The sequence below is a fragment of the Fundulus heteroclitus genome, chromosome 10 (assembly GCF_011125445.2).
Source record: "Fundulus heteroclitus isolate FHET01 chromosome 10, MU-UCD_Fhet_4.1, whole genome shotgun sequence".
NCBI lineage: Eukaryota > Metazoa > Chordata > Actinopteri > Cyprinodontiformes > Fundulidae > Fundulus > Fundulus heteroclitus.
Window position 1 is genome coordinate 13,786,135 of NC_046370.1, and position 20,409 is coordinate 13,806,543.

The window sequence follows — 20,409 nt, forward strand, 5'->3', positions numbered from 1 at the left end:
GCATTGTTTACCTTAGCAACAATTTCCAAAGGTTGCTAACCGTTAGCCTGGGGAATGTCTGATGCAGTGACTAATATCTGCACAACATGAATCCTATTTTAAGATAATAAATCGGAAATGGGTGACATATTATGTAACTTAACAGCAGAAGTACGTAACTTCAGACACTGGTTTTCTTTTAGCTCATCGGGGCCTAAATCGCTCACGGACTTTTAACTCCTCAGTGGTCTTACTTTCCCCACACCACCGACCACAATCTACCGTAGCTGGAGGTGCAGCACATGTCTGGACACAAAGCAAAGAAAGCAGTGAGGTCTGCAAGACATTTTTTTTTCTGCCTATACAAAAAAAATTTGCTACTATTCTTTTGACGTTTTTTTTCCTCACAAACCTTCATCAGAACCCCCCGTCACTGTTCCTTTACACCAAACTGGAGCAAACAGGTCGGCTTCTCCCTCCACTCTCGAGGCTCGTGTTTCTGTATATCTTTTTAAAACCCCGTTAGCGAACACCCGTCAAAGGTAAATCGGTAAGGTTCGACAGTCTGTAGAAGGAAATCGAGATGTTTCTGTTTATCAGGATGCGTTAAGGTGAAAGAATTCACTCAGATCCACAGGGGGAAATTTTGCTCTGCTGGGTTCTTTACATCCTAAATGTTTACTACAAAAGGTTTAAATAGTCGCAAGGAGACCACAAGAGAAATCAATACATTTTTGGCCTACCTGTTATTCTTCTTTTTTTTTTTTTTTTCTCTAAAAGTAACTCCTCGGTAAAATTTAAAAGGTTAGTGGAGGATAAACAGTGATGGGTAGCTTAAAAAAAAGTCCAGTGAAAGTAACGAGGAAGGCATCACAACTCCTCTACGTGGTGGTGTGTGGTGCAGGACGTGCGGGGCGCGTTCACAAGCCTTGTTTGGCCAGGGAGGCGGACACTTGGTCGGCCAGCGTGGAAAGCTGCGGGGAGTCGGTCATGTTGAGGCTGCCGGAGGAGGACACAGTGCTGAGCTGCTTGGGCGAGTCTTCCAGAGAGATGATCTCAGCACCGTGGTCGGTGCGAGCCTTGGCCGTCTCGCGGAAGCTCAGCTTGTGGCTCTCAATCTGCGGTCAGACCAGCGGAGAAAAAAAATCAGATACATCCCCTTACAGCTGCTGCTCGGAGGAGTTTTAGGCCATCTGAAGACATAGGACCTTGTACATCTTTCAGATTTTGCCTCATTACACCAGAAACGTCAGTGTATTTTGTACCGATTTTATATGTCCGACCCAGAATGGTTTCATTCAGAGCCTTTTTTATTATTATTACGTGACATAGCCAAAGTCCAGAGCTTGTTAAATTTGAGAAACTGTAGCAAGACGACAAAACTGATGTTCACAGAGGCGCCACATCCAATCGGACTCAACTCAGCTTGCGCAGTTCTGAGCAGATTATGGGGTAATACGTGTAAAGCTGGAGGACAAATACCCCAAAACACTTGAAACTCAATTTGGAAACAATGTATATTTTTCATTCCACTTCACACTTCAGGACTACTTTGTGTTGGTCTATCTATGAGATAAAATCCTAATAAAATACAATGGAAGTTTGAGGCTGTTGCAAGACAACCACAAGACAAGAGGCCGGATAAATGCTTTTGCACGGCAATGTAATCCATCCTACTGCAAAAAGTAGCAAATTAGTCTTGTTTGTCACAATTTTTAATCTTTAATGTTGTAATTACTGTTTCTATGTGTAAAGCTGTTACTTAACATGCTTCTGGCGCTCTAACCGCTGCAGCGTAACATGCCGCATGGCGCCCTCTGCTGGACAATACGAGTAAGTGCCGCTAGGTCCCAAATATTTAAAGCTCATTTTATTAAATATATCTGGTAAAAAAAAAAATGAAAACAAAGAATGATAACGTTTTCAATACACTCTTTTTTGTAAAAGCTTTATCCTAGAAAGGGGCGTTTAATTCTGAATTTAAATTTGTAATCATAATAAACTAAATACAACTATTAGTTTTTTTTTATTATTATCCTCAGACTAAATAAAAAGGCATTTTTCCCACTTTTTGACATTAATTGTTCACAGTTCAAGGTGACTCTGAATCTGCAGTCAGAGAATATTACCACCGTGCGGGACCCAAACAGCTCAGGTTTCAGAAGCAAATTTTGTTGCTCTTTTTAAATCCTGCAGCTCGCAGATACTTACGGGAGTCCTCAATCTTTATGAGAGGGTTCGTCAGGATGGGTGTGGTGGGTGCTGAAGGGACAGTCTGAGGTGACAGAGGGGGGGTGACAACGGGGGAGGGGATGGACATGCTGTCTGAGACGCTCCCCTCTGCGTCCTTCCCCTTCTCCCTCTACACAGGAGCCCCGGCGGGACCAAATGACAACGCATGCAACGAAAACACACGGGATGGTTGTAACAGAAATAAAAATTAAAAAAAAACACAATATATGACAAATAATAATGCAAATAATGAAAACTTTGTTATGAACAAATAAAAAAAGAAAGGAAGCTGGATGGAGGAGATGCAATGAAAGAAGCTCTAATGGAGGAGGAAGGAAGCAGCGATGAGAAACAGTTACGCCTTGGGGGTTGCAGGTTCAACGCTCCGGAAATCTGCTGTTTAAAACCTCTGGAATATTATCATAGATGATTTTCCCAACACAGTTGGCTAAAAAAGAGCTGAATGTAGCCAGAGCTTCTCTATAAGGACATTTGAACCTCTCACAGCAGATAGCCATTCGTCTTCAGTGATCTCCACCTCATAGTTGATTTCTAAACAGCTTCACCTGTACACTAGTCTACAAACTCATTTTATATTGAAGTATATTTTTAAACAAATCTATAAAGGTTGCATAACTAACAGAAAAGCTGTCATACTAGGACCAAAAGTAATTCCTAATAGTAACTATTGATATCTCTATATGTGTTTCTAATGCTCTGCGTTTTTGTTTTTCAACATAAATGTTGCTATCTTCCTAAACCCTATTCCTAATCTAGATAGATATATTATTTTCACCTGCCTACGAGGGAAATAAATCTAAGCAAAACGAGAAATCAGCACTACATTAGGTCCTTCAGAAGGCTCGGGTAACAACAAAGAGCCGTGGAGCAGGAAAAAAAGGACAGAAAGGCAGAGAGATCTTCAGCTACAGTAAGGTTGAGACATTTTTACCTTCCGTTGTCCACCACCGGGGACGTGACCGATGTTGTCCAGAGAGCCCACTTTGGATTGAACTTTAAACTCTAGCTTCTCGGTTTTGATCTCCACATTTCCACCACCTTAAAAGACACCCAACACAGCTTATTCGTTACAGAGGCTCAGTACCGGGAAGACCAGGCCGGGTCATTCTGCCATCACTGAGCAAAAATCCCGTAAGCTGGTAGCAGGACACACACTTCCTGTTCCTAAGACCCCCCTCTGACTCAGACTCAAATGTCAATATGCACAATTAACATTTTTCAATTCCCATTTCAAAAGTCTTTTCACATATAACGACAGCCGAGCTTACCTGGCTTGTGGTGAAGGTTGTCTTTCGATCCACACTTAGATGTAACGTTGCTCAAATCAATCTTTTTGTGCACAATTTGAACCTACAGAAGGAAGCAGAACAGAAGGCAGAAGCAGGAGTTTTAACCAAGAGTGAAAAACGGCAATCACTGTAAACTGTAGCCCTTTGTAGGTCTGTTAGTTTGTTACTAAGAAAGCAGAAACGGGACAGTAAAAACCATATTAGGTAACTTACTGCTGCCGTTATAACCAGTGTTAGAGCTGCACTAAAAAAAATGGTCACGCTTAAAGAGCATATATCATCATGTTTCAGAGCCGTAAAACCTAGAAGTCTAGAGAGTATGAAACATAAGTAAATTAAAAAACACTATTCATGTGGCTTTCAAAGCAGAGCAGGAAAACAGGAAGGGCTATCAAACATAAATAATGAAAAAGTCTTGGGGAAAAAAATCAAGATTATCTAGGCAGGAAACGTGGCTGAACTCTGTGGAAGCAAACAGGTGAAGAAGGCAGATTCCTCCACTTCCCACCAAAAACTCCATTGAAAACACTTTTTCTTTTTTTTCTTTTCTTTTTTTTACCTCAGCACTATGAAACAATAGGAAACTTTGATTTGAGGGAAGTAGCAAACCAAAAGTACGACCAAAGCTCCTGCATGGAGTAACCTGTTGTTGCTTTTATTACGTTTATCCATAAAACAAAATGCCCTCTGTCACAGACTTTTTTTCTTTCTTACTTTTTATGTTCCCTGTTAGTACAAAAAAAATAATTTAACTCTGTCAGTGCAGAGCTGTTGACCACATATTAGGTTAAATCAATAACGGGTTTCTTAAAGACCCTCTTACATATGATTAGCTTCAACTATATTTTTCTTCCTCCAAGTGACAGAGGGAGTGTTGGACAGCGGCTGCAGTCTGATTGTTTAGGAATATTTTATTTAGCTTCACTGCTATCCAAAAATATGTGCCGCCTTAGATTAAAGTTACTTTTTAGGGCAAAACAGCATTTAGTTGTCAGAAAGCTAGCAGACAATGGACTGATATAGTAGAAGTGTTCTGACACCAACTACTGTCTAAACAACGTTTTGACATCTAATTCACTACAGAGCAGATTGCATGGGGAAAAAAGTAAGACTTACAGATTCACTGCAGGACTTGCTAGCATAAATTAAGTTATTATTGTGAAGTGACCTGAGTAAAGTGGGTAAAACTCCCATTGGGAGTGTTGCGTCTTGTGATGAAGCATCTCTGTGTGCGTCAAGGGTAAAAACGGTGATCAGAACAGGAGCATAAATTTTACCAAAAACTGAGCTCGCTTATAAATCCCTAGATAGGGTGCCGGTTTGTTACGTTTTTAATCTACTGCTCTGAGACACCATTCTTCCCCACTGGATTAATGTGAATATCTGTATACATTTTATGATGTTGTGGTTGAGCTATAGAGTTTCCTGTCCCTTCCTTTGTCTTCAGTGTTTATTATGTTGTGCCACATGTAACATAGCAACTTTCAGCTGCGCTATACTATACTGCCTGCCTTAAGCCTGGTTTATGCACTGCAAAAACAGGACTAAAAATAAGTAATATTTTCTTGAAATGAGTGCATTTGTACTTGAATTGAGCAGATAAATAAGATGATCTGCCAATGGAATAAGATTTTTTGCACTTAAAATAGGAACAACTCAACTCTATCATCTTATTTCAAGTGCAGTATATCTAATTATCCTATTTTTGGGGTCATAATACTCATTCTATTGACAGATAATATTATTTACCTGCTCAAATCAAGGACGAACGCACTCATTTCAAGAAATTTGTACTTATTTTTAGTCCTGTTTTTGCAGTGTGCACGTTCCGCGCGGAAATGAGACGCACTGAATCAAGCCAGCACAACTTTTTCAGCATTTATACTGCGTGAAGCTTTTCCTAACAGTGGCCAATTTTCTCCTAGACTCTAGGGGGCAGTGTAGGTCACCTATGGCAAGCGTCTTGCAGCACACTACATGTAGAAGTAGAAAATTAAGTTGTTTCCAACATTTCTAATGCCTCCTTGTGTCTTTCAAGAGTGACAGCAATTTCTTTCCAAGGATTGTTACAATCTGTTGATATGGTTATATTTATGTGTCGAATCGTGATGGCGAACCTCCACCAGTAGAAAGCACTTGCTCGTCCACCATGTTTTTCCACATTGGACTCTCTGCCTAGTTAGGAAATTTTCCTGGTGTTTGGTGTGAAATATTTGGGCAGAATTTCTGTCACTCTTTTTTTTTTTACTTTAAAATTCTTATCAAAGCCACGAGGAATTCAGTTTAGGCTATTTTTTTTAACATAGTTCTTGATTTCAGTCATGGAAATGATATAACCTTGTTGAGCTACAAGCCTGAACACATGAAAAGTTATAAAAAAAAATGATGATACATGCCCTTAATGTTTAAGCTCAGCTGAACTCTGCGTTCACATTGCACTTTTGTCATTTGGAGATAAAAGCCAATGCAAGCCCGAAGTGACCTCATCTTAATGTGGATTGTGTGGAAACACAAAGCGCCCAGTCTTTCCTCTCTGAGGTCGAGGACAACAGGCTGAGTTTGGAGAGGACAGCGAGGACAGAGGCTCTTTGTGACCCCTGCTGCACAATTAGTTCGCTTCATTCAGACGTTTTCCAACTAAATGTCGGTAATAGGGTTGGAAGAGAACCACCCGGGACACACACTGGATTCACGCATGCTGGTTCAGGGTCCGGCTCAGGTGCTCGGTCACAGTCAAACTCACACATTCAACGGAGTTATGCATCTTATGTTAGACCATGAGCATTTTAGTCACCAAATTGGTCCGCACGCTGACCAAAAACAGTTACATACGGACTAAAGACAGGTGGAGACATGGAAAAGGGAAGGCCTGCTGCTGTGGTTTCAGGCGCAGGATAAAATGCTCATGAATACTCATAAGTTCAGGGATAAAACAGTTATTTGCGAGAGTTAACAGGTCAAAGTGCCGGGACTGTGGAGGGGTTGGACACAGACTGGAGGTTTCGTGCGTTCCTTCTCCTTTAGGGATGCATTCAGCAGAAGCAGGTAGAGAGCACACCTGTTGCCCCGCCCTGTTTTACTCACATTGCCACCACCGGGTACATGTTTTATATTATCTTTGGAGCCACAGCGGGACTGCACACTGCTTAAGTCCAACTTCTTCTCAAGAATTTGTACCTGGAGAGTTTTTTTTTTTGTTTTTTTTGCGAAGGGAAAAAAGATACTGTTATCTTGCAGAAAGAGACACGGCACTGAGGAAAAATATCTGAAAAGGAAAAGGTAACTAAACTAAACCAGAGTATAGTTGATTAAAGACATTTTATTTTATTTATTTTATTTTATTTACTTCAAAAAGAAAGACATTTACAAAAGGCTTCTAACTATAAACTGATGATAGTGTTGGTGTATATGTTTTTGTCCGGAATTGCAGCCCAAGTTGTAATTTTGAAGGATTTCAGAGGTTTTCAAACCACTCAGGAAAAACATGTGACAAACATTTGAGACTTTCAGGGCATCACTGCAATAATAATACAATAATACTATTTCTCAGGTAAATTTGATCAAGACAAGAGAAAGATATTCCAGGAAATGCTGAAACTGGTTTAATAAGACCAACTTTTTAAAAAATACAGTAGTAAACAAACAAAAAAAAGTATGTTGCCTGAATTTCCTCACAAAATAAATCAAATCTGTAGACCTTCATGATGCCCAAAAGGTAGCTAGCCTTTCATGGTTAGTTATGTAAGTAGTCATGCACATGAATCCATTTGAACATTCATCTTCTACCACTTCTCCAAGACCCCGGACCCTTGTGTCTCCCTCAGACCATCTGGGGAATAATCCAAGGCGTTCCTGAACCAGGTGTGAGATATGATCTCTGAAGCGGCTCCTGGATCTTCCCCAAGGTCTCCTTTCATTAAACGAAAACACGTCCTAATCAAAGTGCCCAGAAGGCATTCCCATAAGAAGCCAAATCCAACTTAATGGACTCCTTTAGATGAGTAGAAGAGCTGATTTTACTTTGAGCTCCTCTTCTATTTCTAAGAGAGACTCCAGCCTCCCCCGTTCTTGTTCTTTCAGTCATTACCTACGGCTCACCAACGTAGGAGAATACTGACTGGTGTCTCGGTTTAGCTCTCACTTTACAACAGGCCAGCTCCAATCCCCCCCATTGGTCTTCTGCTCCCTTCTACCCCAAGTCGGAGGCATCCGTGAGATTTTATCACCAGCCTCCACCTATTTAAATATTGATTGTCCTCCAGCATCGCTGGGGCTAGTGACGTAATTGAAAAGACAGTTTTAGCTCTTAAACAGCTAAATAGAATGGACTTTATTTCAGGAGCACCATCAGCATGCCCAAATCCAACCGAAGGCAAAGTGCACATGCGCAACCGTTATGGGTAGCAATTCACCACGGTTAGTCTCAGAGCAGCTTTTTGTGTCCTGAGTTGATCACTGGGAGGATTTGTTGAATGTAAACCGGTAACTCCACTCAGGTTTGGTTGTAGTTAAAACTGGTTAGGTGTGAAGTTGATCACTTTAAAAGCAGTGGCTTTTTTAAAAAGAAGATAAGTAGGACGGTTGACTCTCCAAAGAATAATTACAAACCCATCAACATAATTAAAAATGGAAAAACACTCCAACCACATGTTGCCTGTTGTTGCAGATTAACATAAAACCACCACTCCTCCTTGGTAGGGTTGCACTAACGCTGCTGAATGCGTAATCAACATGCACCAATGACATTTTGGCAGCACTTTGTCGCCACCTAGTGGTTGTAGTTATGTCTTAGTAAGCCTAAATTCACAAATTTTCCAAATTCCAAATACCTACATTTATACCTATTGTATACATTCATATAAACAATATCTAGTTATTTCAGAATCAGTTCTGGAGCAAAAACACAAGTGATTTTTTTTATTGTATAACAGTAAATAAACCCAGACATTAAGGGGTTAAAGGAAAACTGTCTCTTATCAGAGTAAAATGTAGAATAATCTGCCATGGAACAATTCCAACCTTTAATTTGAGAACATTTATTTAGTGTGTGTGTGTGTGTGTGTGGGGGGGGGGGGGGAGATGGGCTTTCTGTCTGATCGCTTCAATTTTGGATTTTTATCACGTCTAAAGAGCCAACGACCCATTTGCCACTAGATACTAGTCTAGATTCTTGTTTAAAATGTTCTTGAGTTTAGAGCCATAGTTTCTAACACAGTTCCCAAAGCTCGAGGAGTAGAAACGACTTTCATCCTCATGCCAACTTTTAATCAGGCAATATAGAGCATACAAACAGAAAAATCACGTTTTTCTGTTTAAAGTTAGTGAGCATAAGTTATAAGGTCTGCGGCGGGGTAGAACACCAACACGTTTCATTTTCTGACTTTGAAAACCTCTGAAGAGTTTTGGATGTGGATGATTAAAGGACCAGAGAGGGTGTGTTTTGGTGTTGGGTCCATCCCTTACATTACTCACATTGCCTCCACCGGGTACATGTTTTATATTGTCTTTGGAGCCACACTTAGACTGGACAGTACTAAAGTCCAACTTCTGATCAACTATTTTAACCTGGAAAAGTGCAGAGGTGAAGGAAAGAGGCTGTTATTGTCACAATCACTGAGAGTAGCAAACACGGATGGAAAATAATCGTTTTGATGCAAATAATGACCCTGAAGTGTAACTACAGATGGTTTGAACTTCATCTGAGGCTCCCAGATATGCTGAATCCTTCTATTTAAACTAGCGATACCAAAGCGAAGCATATTTCCTACCTTTCCTCCACCGGGCCTGTGCTTTAAGTTGTCTTTAGAACCACAGCGGGCTTGGACATTGGACAAGTCCAGCTTCTTATCAAGGATTTGGACCTGAAGAGTGCAAAAAAATAAAACAAAACAAAACAAAAAATAACAACAAAGAAATGGTATAAGAGGAACTGCAGAGAAAGAATAGTCAAAAAGGAAGAGAAATGATGTTAAATTAGGAAATAAAGTTAATTGGACACCTTAAATTAAAGCTGCCATTCATAACTTTGTATATTTATCTTTCTTAATCAGGAATCACGAGAAAGTCTGGGATCCAATAATTTGTTATCCTTAAATTAACCTCGGACATGCTGAAATCATGTTGTGGCCTATTGCCAACAGTGACATGACCAATCCTAACTATGGCTGTTTGAGCCATTATCTGAGATGTTGAACTCATCTGCTCATTCACATCTGATCAAACTTCATTCTTCAGTAGATCCTCTGAAAGTCTCCAAATTACAATATTATATCAATATTTTGTTGTTGTTAAAAAAGCCAAAAGAAGGACTTTGAACCTAAGTGCATTGCAAAAGTTTGAATATATTTGGAACTATCTATCTATCTATCTATCTATCTATCTATCTATCTATCTATCTATCTATCTATCTATCTATCTATCTATCTATCTATCTATCTATCTATCTATCTATCTATCTATCTATCTATCTATCTATCTATCTATCTATCTATCTATCTATCTATCTATCTATCTATCGATATATCTATCTATCTATCGATATATCTATCTATCTATAGGGATTTTGTGTTAAATAAACAATAAGTACTGTGTAGTACACAATTACAATAAGTAGTTAGGTAGTGGTATTATTAGTCATAATAATAATAATAATAATAATAATAATAATAATAATAATAATACCAATAATAATAATAATAATAATAATAATAATAATAATAATAATAATAATAATAAATAAATAAATATGAAAAGCACAACATGCATTTGTATCTCCTCCATGTCAACCCTTTGTAGACTTTAGCCTTTGTTGTGATTTCAGCTACTTTTGGGACAACTATATCAACTTTGCACATCTAGAAACTGAAATTTTGTCTTCATTGTTCATTAAAAGTCACGCAAACTAAATCTGACTAAGTGGAGAGAATCTGTGGACATCCATTTTTCCGTCCTATCAAAAACTATCAATTAGATTGAGGTCTCAGCAATCCTAACACGAGACTTCTGGCACAAATTCACACACTCCAAAGGTGCAAGGAGAATCACAGATCTGGTGAAGTGAAAACGGCAGCAATACTTGAAGTTAATTGACTTACAATTAATTGTTGATTAATAGTTAATTAGATTCAAGTTTGTTCCATCCGTTTAACTGACAACGTCCATTAAGACCTTCTTTCAGTGTTGTAGTATGGCCGCCATCCAGCTGGGCTGCCTGGCGGAGCAGAGTCAACCTCTCAACCAAAACTCACTGATGTGCTCAGAAGGCAAGGATGTGATGACATAAAAACGGAGAGCATTACACAAAAAAATTAATGATGGAAGAAGACATGATGCCGAAAGCAAGATTGATGGTGAGGGACTTTGTGGGGATTAATAGTTTTTCGTGTATTTTATTCTCTTCAACTATTTGTTTCTATTCAGTAACCTAACAGATTTCTGTTTTGTTATATTTTAGAAATACGTTTCAAGTCTGATAATATGTGAGAAAACCATAGTTTTTGTTTATTCAGTCAGAATTTAATACAGGTGGCACAATAAACTGTTTAAATATAATGAGGTGCGTCTTTTAAAGTTCAGCATACTGTAAAACAAAAGAAAAATCGCCCTTCATGTTATGGAAAGACCTTCGTGATACAAAAGAAAACTCGATTTTCTAAGAAAATGGCCGCTTATTAATTAATCGTTAGTGGCACGATAAGATCAATACATTTTAGATTATCTCATTAATTCATAACTTGCATACCTAGTTGAAGTATTAGGAAACAACTAGATTAATTTAAGTTTGTAACTGTTATGCGACAAAATCTGAAAAGAATATATATATATTCAGTAGGTATTAATGCTTTTACAAGGCACTACACATGTGATCAACCATCAGTAAAAAGTTACAAATGCCAGCTTTAATTCATGAAAGAAGAGGGTAATTTTCTTGCACCTTGATTGTTTTTGGTGCAGGAACTTAAATGTTAATATTATATTACTATACAAAGTCCTGTTAGTGAGAGCTTAACCTTTGATTTAACCAAAAAAAATTTAATTAAAAGAAGGATTTTTATTTTATTAACCAAAGGTTGGATTTAATTGTCATAACTGCAGACAAACTCAAGAGTTTTGAGTTCATCTCCCAGTTACTCACATTTCCTCCACCTGGCTTGTGTTTGACATTGTCTTTGGAGCCACACTTAGACTGCACATTACTAAAGTCCAACTTCTGTTCCAGAATTTGCACCTGGAAAAATGAAAATGGCAGCTTTTAGATGTAGAGCAAAGAAAACATTTGATATTAAGCTGTAGAGAACGAAAAGGATGACTGTGAAGCTGAGGCAGTGCAAACCGCATGCAGGCAAGAGAATATGATCCATCCATGTGATGTTACCCGGCAATGCTGACCAGGACCAAAAGCAGGACTGAGTTTCATTTTTAAAGCTTTCCAAGCTCATTAAAACAGTGAATTGCTCTAAAGCTTGAAGTGATTTAATAAGCTGATCTGTTCTGTTTCCTGAATATTGGCGTAAGATACCAGTAAGTATCTGTCACGTGGCTAAGCTAACATATAATTAGACCAAAGGCTTGCAGCGCCTTTGTTCCTAAAATAAACTTCCATACCTATATCAGTCTTACAAAGCTGTCCTATACTCACATGATAACACTGCACCGAAGATTTAAATGAGAAATGGAAATATCAACACGTTTCCCCAAACATTTATAAGGCAGAGCTACTTTTAAAGCTGGAAAGATGGACTGCTTTTAATTTAAGTTAGAAAAATAAAATGTGATTTGAAAAAGAAAAAAAAAATCATTCACAAGAATAAAATGAATAATCAGACAAATGTCATTTAAGTTAAAGCCCTTTCAGGTAATTTAAAATCAAGTCTGACAAAAGAAATGCTCTTTGTGTCACAGGTGGATATACAAAATAGATCTTAATGTTTCCTTCAAAGTAGAGTTTCACCGTTTTGTCACCAAAAGCAGTGTGAAATAGGGTATTTTGTCACCATTCTCCTTAGGGAGACGCTGTTAAACTCTGGAGAGGCTGAGCTTCTTTCTCTTTTAGGTGTTTATCCACGTGTTTACGTCACAATCAAGTGTAAATTCATCTCTTTGGTTCCCTGAGCATGTTTCTTGCTGCTGGATTTTGGTCATGCTCATCTCTTGCAGCTTGTTCTGTGTAATCTAGTCCTGACATTTTTTTTAACTAAAGTTACAAAAACTGCAGCCCACGGGAACCCGACAGCTTTATTTAGACCGTCACATTAATTGTGTTAGGACTGAGATACAGCTGAAACGAGATATTATACATAACGATATTTCTCACTTCTCAAACCTTTGCTGCTTTGGTTCATTTTACTTTCAATTATTGATTTTTATTTTATATATGCTTAACGCTGTTTTTTTTGTGTTTTTTTGTTTTTTTAAATCGCTTTTGCTCCTGTGAAGCACTTTGTGATGTCAATGTCCGTGAAAGGTGCTATAGAAATAGAATTTTACTTACTTATTTAATGTCAGAATAGTGAGATTTCTTTCTAGTTCTTTTTTTTTTTCATTTATTATTTTATCATTATCCACAGTAAAAAAAAAAAAAAAAGCAGCTCAGAGAGGAAAACGACACTTTTCCTAGAGCAAATCCTCTCAGGGACTAATATCTTTATTTTTTGAGTAATGCTATGTGGTCTGATGGGGCTAAAATGTGGACACAACAGCCATCAATACATGTGGCAAAAAAAGAGGGACACTTGCATGCCTAAGATTATTATCTTAACTGTGTACTGTAGTGTGTGTGTGGTGTTTTGCTGCAGGAAGGACTGGTGCGCTTCACAAAATAGACGACATCGCGAGGAAACAACCTTTGGTGGAAATATTGAAGCAACACCTTTAAGACATCGGGCAGGAAGTTAAAGCTTGTCCACAGGCGGGTCTTCCAAATGGACAATGAGCCTAAACATATTAAAGCAAATGAAACTATAGCAAATGCGTTACAAAGTGCCTTGAGGGACAACAAAGTCAGTGTTGTGGGGTGGCCATCAAAAAGCTCTGGTCTCAGTCCCACAGCAAGATTTGTGGACAGAGCTTCTTGTGGAATTAAGCCTATAATGTCTGACCCAATTGATACAGCTTCAAAAGACAAATCTGGCAACGTTATTCAGCTTTAATATCAGACCTTAAAGGGAAAAAAGGTTCAGGTGTTCTTCTTTTTTATATGCAGTGTATGTAAATATCTAGTTACAGCTGTAAATAACACTTTAAAAACAGTATAAAAAACATTGTAAATATGACCAGTGAGTCTCCTCAAAAGTATTATTTGACACTGTTTACTTTTCTTCTCTTCATAAATCACTTTCCAGAACACGACTGAAGTCTTATGCTGGCAGAGCATAAAGCTAGCCAGATGTAAATAAACAAATCTAATCCCTAAATTAAAGAAAAAAAAATGCATCTGGTTGAGATATACCAACACACCTTTCTTTTCTCATGATAAAACTGCTAAAGTCCTATGATAATTTAATGATAAGACTTTTTACTCCGCATTTTAAAAACATCTACTGAGTCAAATTTGTTGAAAATGTGTTGGTGAAGGTAAACATGCGTCCTTAATTAGATAACTGTACAGACTGGGTTTGTTGGAAACATCTGGATCTGTGATGTTGGCTTTCAGATAACCAAAAGAGATCAGCCCCCGCTTCCAGAGAAGTTCTGTTTCCACAAAAATCACCAAGATGAAGGCCCAAACTCGTTGTGTGTCACTTCAGCCAGAGCAGTAATCAAAGTAGTACTGAAAAAAGTTCCTACAACCGGGGACTGCCGGGTCCGAAACCCCAAAACAATTCAGAGCATGAGCTACAAGCAGAAAAACGCCTTTGGTTTGTTACCTTTCCACCTCCAGGCTGGTGTTTGATGTTCTCTGTGGAGCCGATCTTTGACCTGACGTTCTTCAGGTCAGGCAGCGGCGCCGCAGCGGCCAGAGGAGCAGGCGAGCGGCTCTTCAGTGATCCCGGAGATTTGGGATTGGAACGGACGACGGCCACCTTTTTCACTTTGTTGGCCTCGGCCGCCGAAACTGCCTGGCTGGCGGGGGACTTGGGCGTGCCGGGGCTGCTGTGCCCGCTCCTGGCATCTTTAACAACCAACAAAGTCAGCATTTAGATGGTTTAAAATAACCACAGAGGTAAGGTTAATAATTAAAGTGAAAGCTAACTAGAAGCTCTACTGATCCAACAGATCAAACTGCAGCTTTTTTTTTTTTTTTTTTATTGGGCCATGCAAAGTAAGAGGCAATCTCCAACCATCTGCTCATTTAGGTTACCTTTATCATTTTTTGGAGTAGTAGGGGGTTTCTTGGCACTAGCTGTATCACAAATAATATTATACCTTTATATCTTTAAACTTGAATCTTCAAAAGGAAATCAAAACGACTGTGTGTTTCTGATTGCTACCTGGCTGAGCTGCACTTCTTGCAGTGGGTTTGGTTCCCTGGACTTGAGGCTTAGCAGCACCAGCACCCTTAAAATGAGCGACACAAGGAAGGTTAGTTTCCAGCAGAGATGGGTTTGAATGAAAAAAAGAGGCTTGTTTAGACAAGGCATCCATACAAAACGTTAAAACAATTAACACAGATTAAAAAAAGATGATGGATGATGTTGGAAACCTTCAGGCTGGGATAAGAATGCTTTTATTTTGTGTGGAATGGGAGGCAGAGTCCCCGTCCATCCGGTTCAGAGCCCTGACCTGTAATCTCAGTCGGACCGGTACTTACTCCTGGCTGCCTGGGCCCCGGGCTGCTGCTGGCTTTAATGGGGATGGAGCTGTGGCCGTTTCGAGAGGAGCCGTGTGTTGTGTTGCTCTTGGTGACAACAGAGGGTCTTTTAAGGGGAGAGGTTGGTGTGGTGACAGTTTGGGTCTTTTGTCATGAGGAGGAAAGAAATGGATGAACAACAAAAACTCAAACGACGACGAACACAAAACAAAAGAATGACTTGACAACTCAAAAATGGTGAAAACAAATGATTTATGGATTTAAAGTCTAAGGATAATTCTGGTGTGAGGAAATGCTTGTATTTTAGATTTTTCAAAACCTTCCCATCATGGCAAACAACAACAATGACTCTTGGCGATCCAGGCAATAACTTATGAGCATTTTGCTGATAATATATTTTTAAATAACGAGTGGTTTTTATGATAGATAATTACTAAGTCCCCCTGAGCCTGCTGCAGGTACACCCTGACTGCTGGCTCCCTGATTTGCACTCTTGATGCCGCAGTACAAAAACTCCCAAAAACAAAACAAGTACGCCTACTGTCAACGAAAATGATACACGCCGGTGTATCCGCCATATTGTGAGTGGCAAGCTCTCCTTTAGAACTGATACAGCTATGTCTGAAAACTGGGTTTCAACAGATTGTAGAAGCACTAAAATCTACTTTATATCTAAATCCAAGCCTATGATCACCAAGAGCAACACAATGGTGTAAAGTGTGCCACCGCTGGACTCCAGAGCAGCTGATCGCAAGTGTAAAGTTTGTTGAAGGGATAATAGAGTCAGGAACTCCTAATGCATTAGCTTAGCAAGATATTTTGCTGAATTTCATGCTCTCAACTTTGTGGGAAAACTTTCTTTCCTGCTCCAACATGGCTTCACACCAGTGCACAAACCAAGAACTGGCCACAGTTCGGAGCTCAACCTCAACTGAACACTTTTGGGATGAATTAGAGGCTCTCTCGTCCAGCAACAGTGTTTGACCTCACAAGCTACTAAACCTTGCGGAAAGCTTCAAAGGGTGTTCCAACATCACCATAAACCCTTTTGGTCTAAGGATGGGATGGTATATATACTGCAAAAACGGATCTAAAAATAAGCAAAATGTTCTTAAACATGATGCTTTTATCCTTGATTTGAGCAGGTAAATAAGATCATCTGCCAATGGAATGAGTATTTTGACCCCTAAATTAGGATAATTATACATCCTGCACTTGAAATAAGATGATGGAGATGAATTGTTCCTATTTTAAGTGCAAAAATCTTATTCTATTGGCAGATCACCTTATTTACCTGCTCAAGCCAAGGACAGATACAATAATTTTCAGAAAGTTTTACTTATTTTTAGTTCTGTTTTTGCAGTGTATATTGTGAATACATGGAAAAATTATCACCATGTTTGCAAAAACAGTGTGAAAATAACACCAAATCACTAAATTAGTTTTATTAATAACAAAACTTTATGTAATCTTTACCTATTTTGTTTTTTATTGGTCTTAGGTAACTTTAAATAAAGTTTTAATTTCTGGGTTTTCATTAAATATGAGCCATAATCACCAACATTAACAGAAAGAAAAAATTAAAATATGACATATAACAGCGATTTGTGATGTGTGAGTTTCACTGCTTGAATTTGAATTAGTAAAATAAATCACTTCTTAATAATATTTAAATTTATTGAGAAGGCAGTGGAGTAATTTCTGTTTCTGCAGTAACATTTATGTGGGAAACCTCCAACAGGTGGCGCTCTGCAGGGATCCTCAGCTGACTCCGTTTGATGAAGAGGAGCAGTTTGCATGCAGGGTCTCATCACTTTAGCCATGACCGATATACCATGTGACCAGGTGAGGGTCTGGTCTGTAAATCAAGAGATCTGTCAACTCAACTCAGCTCCTTCTTCAATGGGATAGACTGGAGCAACACCCTCACTGCCGCAGAGAAAGCCCCAGTGACTCCATCCGTCTCCCTCTACATCCTGCCATCAATCCTGAGCAAGAGACCAGGCTTGTTCAAGTCTCCCATGTGAAGCGAGTGGTTGAAAGGAAAAAAAGGGGACAGCCCTTCCCATACGACATAAGAACAATTATGAGTCCTCGGTGAGCAGAAAGAGGGACAGACGAGTGTCTCAGTCTTGACCTGAATAGCGGGCTTTGAGCTTTGCGTTTTGAGAGTCGGGATGCAAAGAACAGGTTAAGAAAAGCAGTTTTGCCTTTTTGTTGGACCAGTGTTTTAATATTTCATAATAAAAAAATGAAACTGTGCTTATAAACGACAGCAGCCATCCAAAGACCCACAATTTAACACACCAGAATTATCCTTAAACAAATTACAGACACGTGATGCTATTGGCGACGTACCTTATCTCCATTACTTGTCTTTGCTTGAGCTACAAAAGAAAACAGAAATCAGCGTCAGACCAGCGCTTTGGTTTTTGGCCTCACATCCACCCAGGTAAAACTGTACGGCGCGTTTTTCCTCCGAGTGCACGTCTAAAATCCTTATCACGGCTAATGAATGAGAATGCAAAACATGAAATCGGTGGTGCAGGGTTGTGCAGCATGCGGCGTGATTTAAAACACACACGTGTTTACAGCCGGAAGGTGCCTGTTTGGGGCTGCATGACCGGCTGGGTGGGCAGAGATGGAAAAAAAGAAAGCTAATGTGTTGGGGGGGGGGGGGGGGGACAACAAGCTCTTCATCTTAAAGGTAACACACTTAGAAATAATTTGGAGAAACGGTGCTGCATAACAGAGAGGCCAAGCTGCGTTTGTAAATCAAACATGTGGCAGGAGTTAACTGAAGCAGGGCTGGTTCTGAACTGGTGAACATGACAGCAAACAGACCTTTGAAAACAGCGACCGGCACCAGAGACCTTCTGGCTGCAGGGCTTTGGGAGGGGCAGTTCTGCTGCTGCGAGGAGGCTTGAGCAACGCTGCTCGTCTGCAAGTTATTGGAAATGTCAGGCTTTGAATCGCTGGCCCTGTGCGCCGATGACTCACTGTTGTTTTCGGCCTCTGCGTCACGTGTCGGTTTGGGGAAAGGACGGTGGCGCTCAGGAAGGCTCCCGGCGATTTGTGTTGGAGGGAGATCTTCTGAATGTGAATCAAAGCCAGATTCTGGCAGCCTTTGTTTCTCATGAGTTAGATTCGTTTCTGAAGGGATCGTTTTGCTTCTAGAGTCACTGTAGGGCTTTAATCCCGCTCCCTCTGCAGTCGGTCCGTCTGTTATTTGCTCCAAGACTACCTCCTCGTGGTTTCTGTCTTCAATGGCTGTCAGGTCTTCCAAGGCTGCGCTGCGGACTAAAGACGTCCCAGGCGGATTGCTCGTTTTGGCCAGGCACTCGGACGCATCCAGACTCGCTGCCCTCTGAGAATCGGCGGCTCCGGTCCACTCAGGGCTCCCCCTGCTGGCCTCTGCGTCCTGCTTTATCTCTGCCCTGCAGCTGAGATCTTCGGAGGCCCATAAAGAGTCACTCAACCTCTTCCCACACTCTCTTGGCGACTTTTTTCCTGGGTCTGGAGCAGAGGAAGCTTCCACGAGGTCAACAACCGTCCCAGCGTGCTCGGCTGGAGCAAAATCGCTGTGGACTCCGTTAGCGGGCCTCAATAATTTGACTTGAAAAGCAGATTACAAAACATTTACAGCACTTGTTTTCCACCTCCCCATTAAAACAAACGTAAAAATAAAACGTAAAGAGGGGAACACATGAGCCCAGAGGGGAAAATGGATAAAAGAATAAACTGAAAGTTGAGATTAAAGACAAACTGAGATGGATTTGGACAGTAATACACAACAATTTGTCAGTGGGAGACAAAACATGTTGCATTCCAGTGGAATATAATAAAAATATAACACAATTACTATTGGTCCCCTGATCTGATTCTGGCAAACCACAATAAAGTTTATATCTTCAAAACTGTTCCCATATATTTGTGAGCCTGAGTAAAAATGCAAGGTAACGCTTTGAAGTCGAATTAGCTGTAGCAATGGTACTAATTCTGTGACAGAGAACAATCAGCCAGGTGAAAGACAAAATGTTGGACTGTCGATGCCTTCTCAATATATGTTTTAGCAACAACAATGTGGATAAGCATTAGCCTGAAGCCGAATGTCATTCTGCCATAAGAAAAACGCCTAGGAGTAACAATGCTGGTCAGAACAGGAGCAGAACTTGCATTTCACCTGAATGCTGCCAGAGTTTTAGAGATTTATAGAAGTTTATTGTCACAAGTTTTCACTCTTTACTGTAATGCATTACAGGCAGACTGGGCTCACCACAATCCTTTTATTTAGAGCCCCTTTGTTCCAAGCTACTGTTCTTGGACTCTTCTTCTAACTTCCTCCTCCTCAGTTTACCACATGTATCTTCACTTCATGAGCTAAATAGCGTACTGGATTCTTCGCTATCGTTGCTATTTAGGGTTTCCATTATGTTGTGAATGAAAGGCTGAGTTTAGCATTCAAGACAACATCATTAACGCACTTCTGCACCTATCCGCTGTGTTATTGGCTGCCTCGAACACAATTGTTTCTTTCGCACTTTGTTAGATATTACTATATTTTGAATATGTAAATAAATGAAGTTATTGTGAGCTTGTGGGCTGATCACAGACATAAAGGTAGAGTAATAAACATTTTAGTTGCCTAAAATGAATGGAAGAGCCAAAAACTCACTTAATTTGCTCCTAAAGGTCACTTTGCTCACTTTAGTGGAAACATGTAGGTTTTATCAAATAAAATAAACCACATTTACATGCAAGAAACCCCAGATATGTTTTTAACAGATTACATTTTTTTATGATTACTCATATATTTCAGTAATTTTGGGATGAAAAACAAGTCCTATCTGTTTTGATAAAAACAATTTAAAACTACTTTCAACTAGAAATTAAAAACTAAAATACAAAAAAAAAAAAAAAAAACAGAATGCAACAACAAAACATAAGCTAAATTATTACCACTATATTAAACATAAACATACTTCCTGATTATTGCTTAGTGTTAAAATTTCATATTAATATTATTCAGTCAGCACATTGAGGCATTCTGCTAAGAAATTAAACAACCTATACAACAAACTTTAATATCAGAAGATCTCTCAATCCTTTTTTTCATGCTACTGTTTTGTCCAGCAGGAA

General features: G+C 39.4%; 1 protein-coding gene across 1 annotated transcript in view; it reads right to left on the reverse strand.

The window, feature by feature from the left end:
• Window positions 1-373: 373 nt before the first annotated feature.
• Window positions 374-20,409, reverse strand: part of mapta (microtubule-associated protein tau a) — a gene marked incomplete in the record, with an annotated part of 41,909 nt that continues 21,873 nt past the window's right edge. Inside the window, 11 exon segments of the mRNA XM_036142069.1 lie at window positions 374-1,097; window positions 3,164-3,270; window positions 3,501-3,582; window positions 6,606-6,698; window positions 9,290-9,382; window positions 11,656-11,748; window positions 14,387-14,631; window positions 14,821-14,862; window positions 14,951-15,017; window positions 15,271-15,414; window positions 17,629-17,657. Coding sequence (XP_035997962.1) covers window positions 900-1,097; window positions 3,164-3,270; window positions 3,501-3,582; window positions 6,606-6,698; window positions 9,290-9,382; window positions 11,656-11,748; window positions 14,387-14,631; window positions 14,821-14,862; window positions 14,951-15,017; window positions 15,271-15,414; window positions 17,629-17,657 — 1,193 coding nt within the window.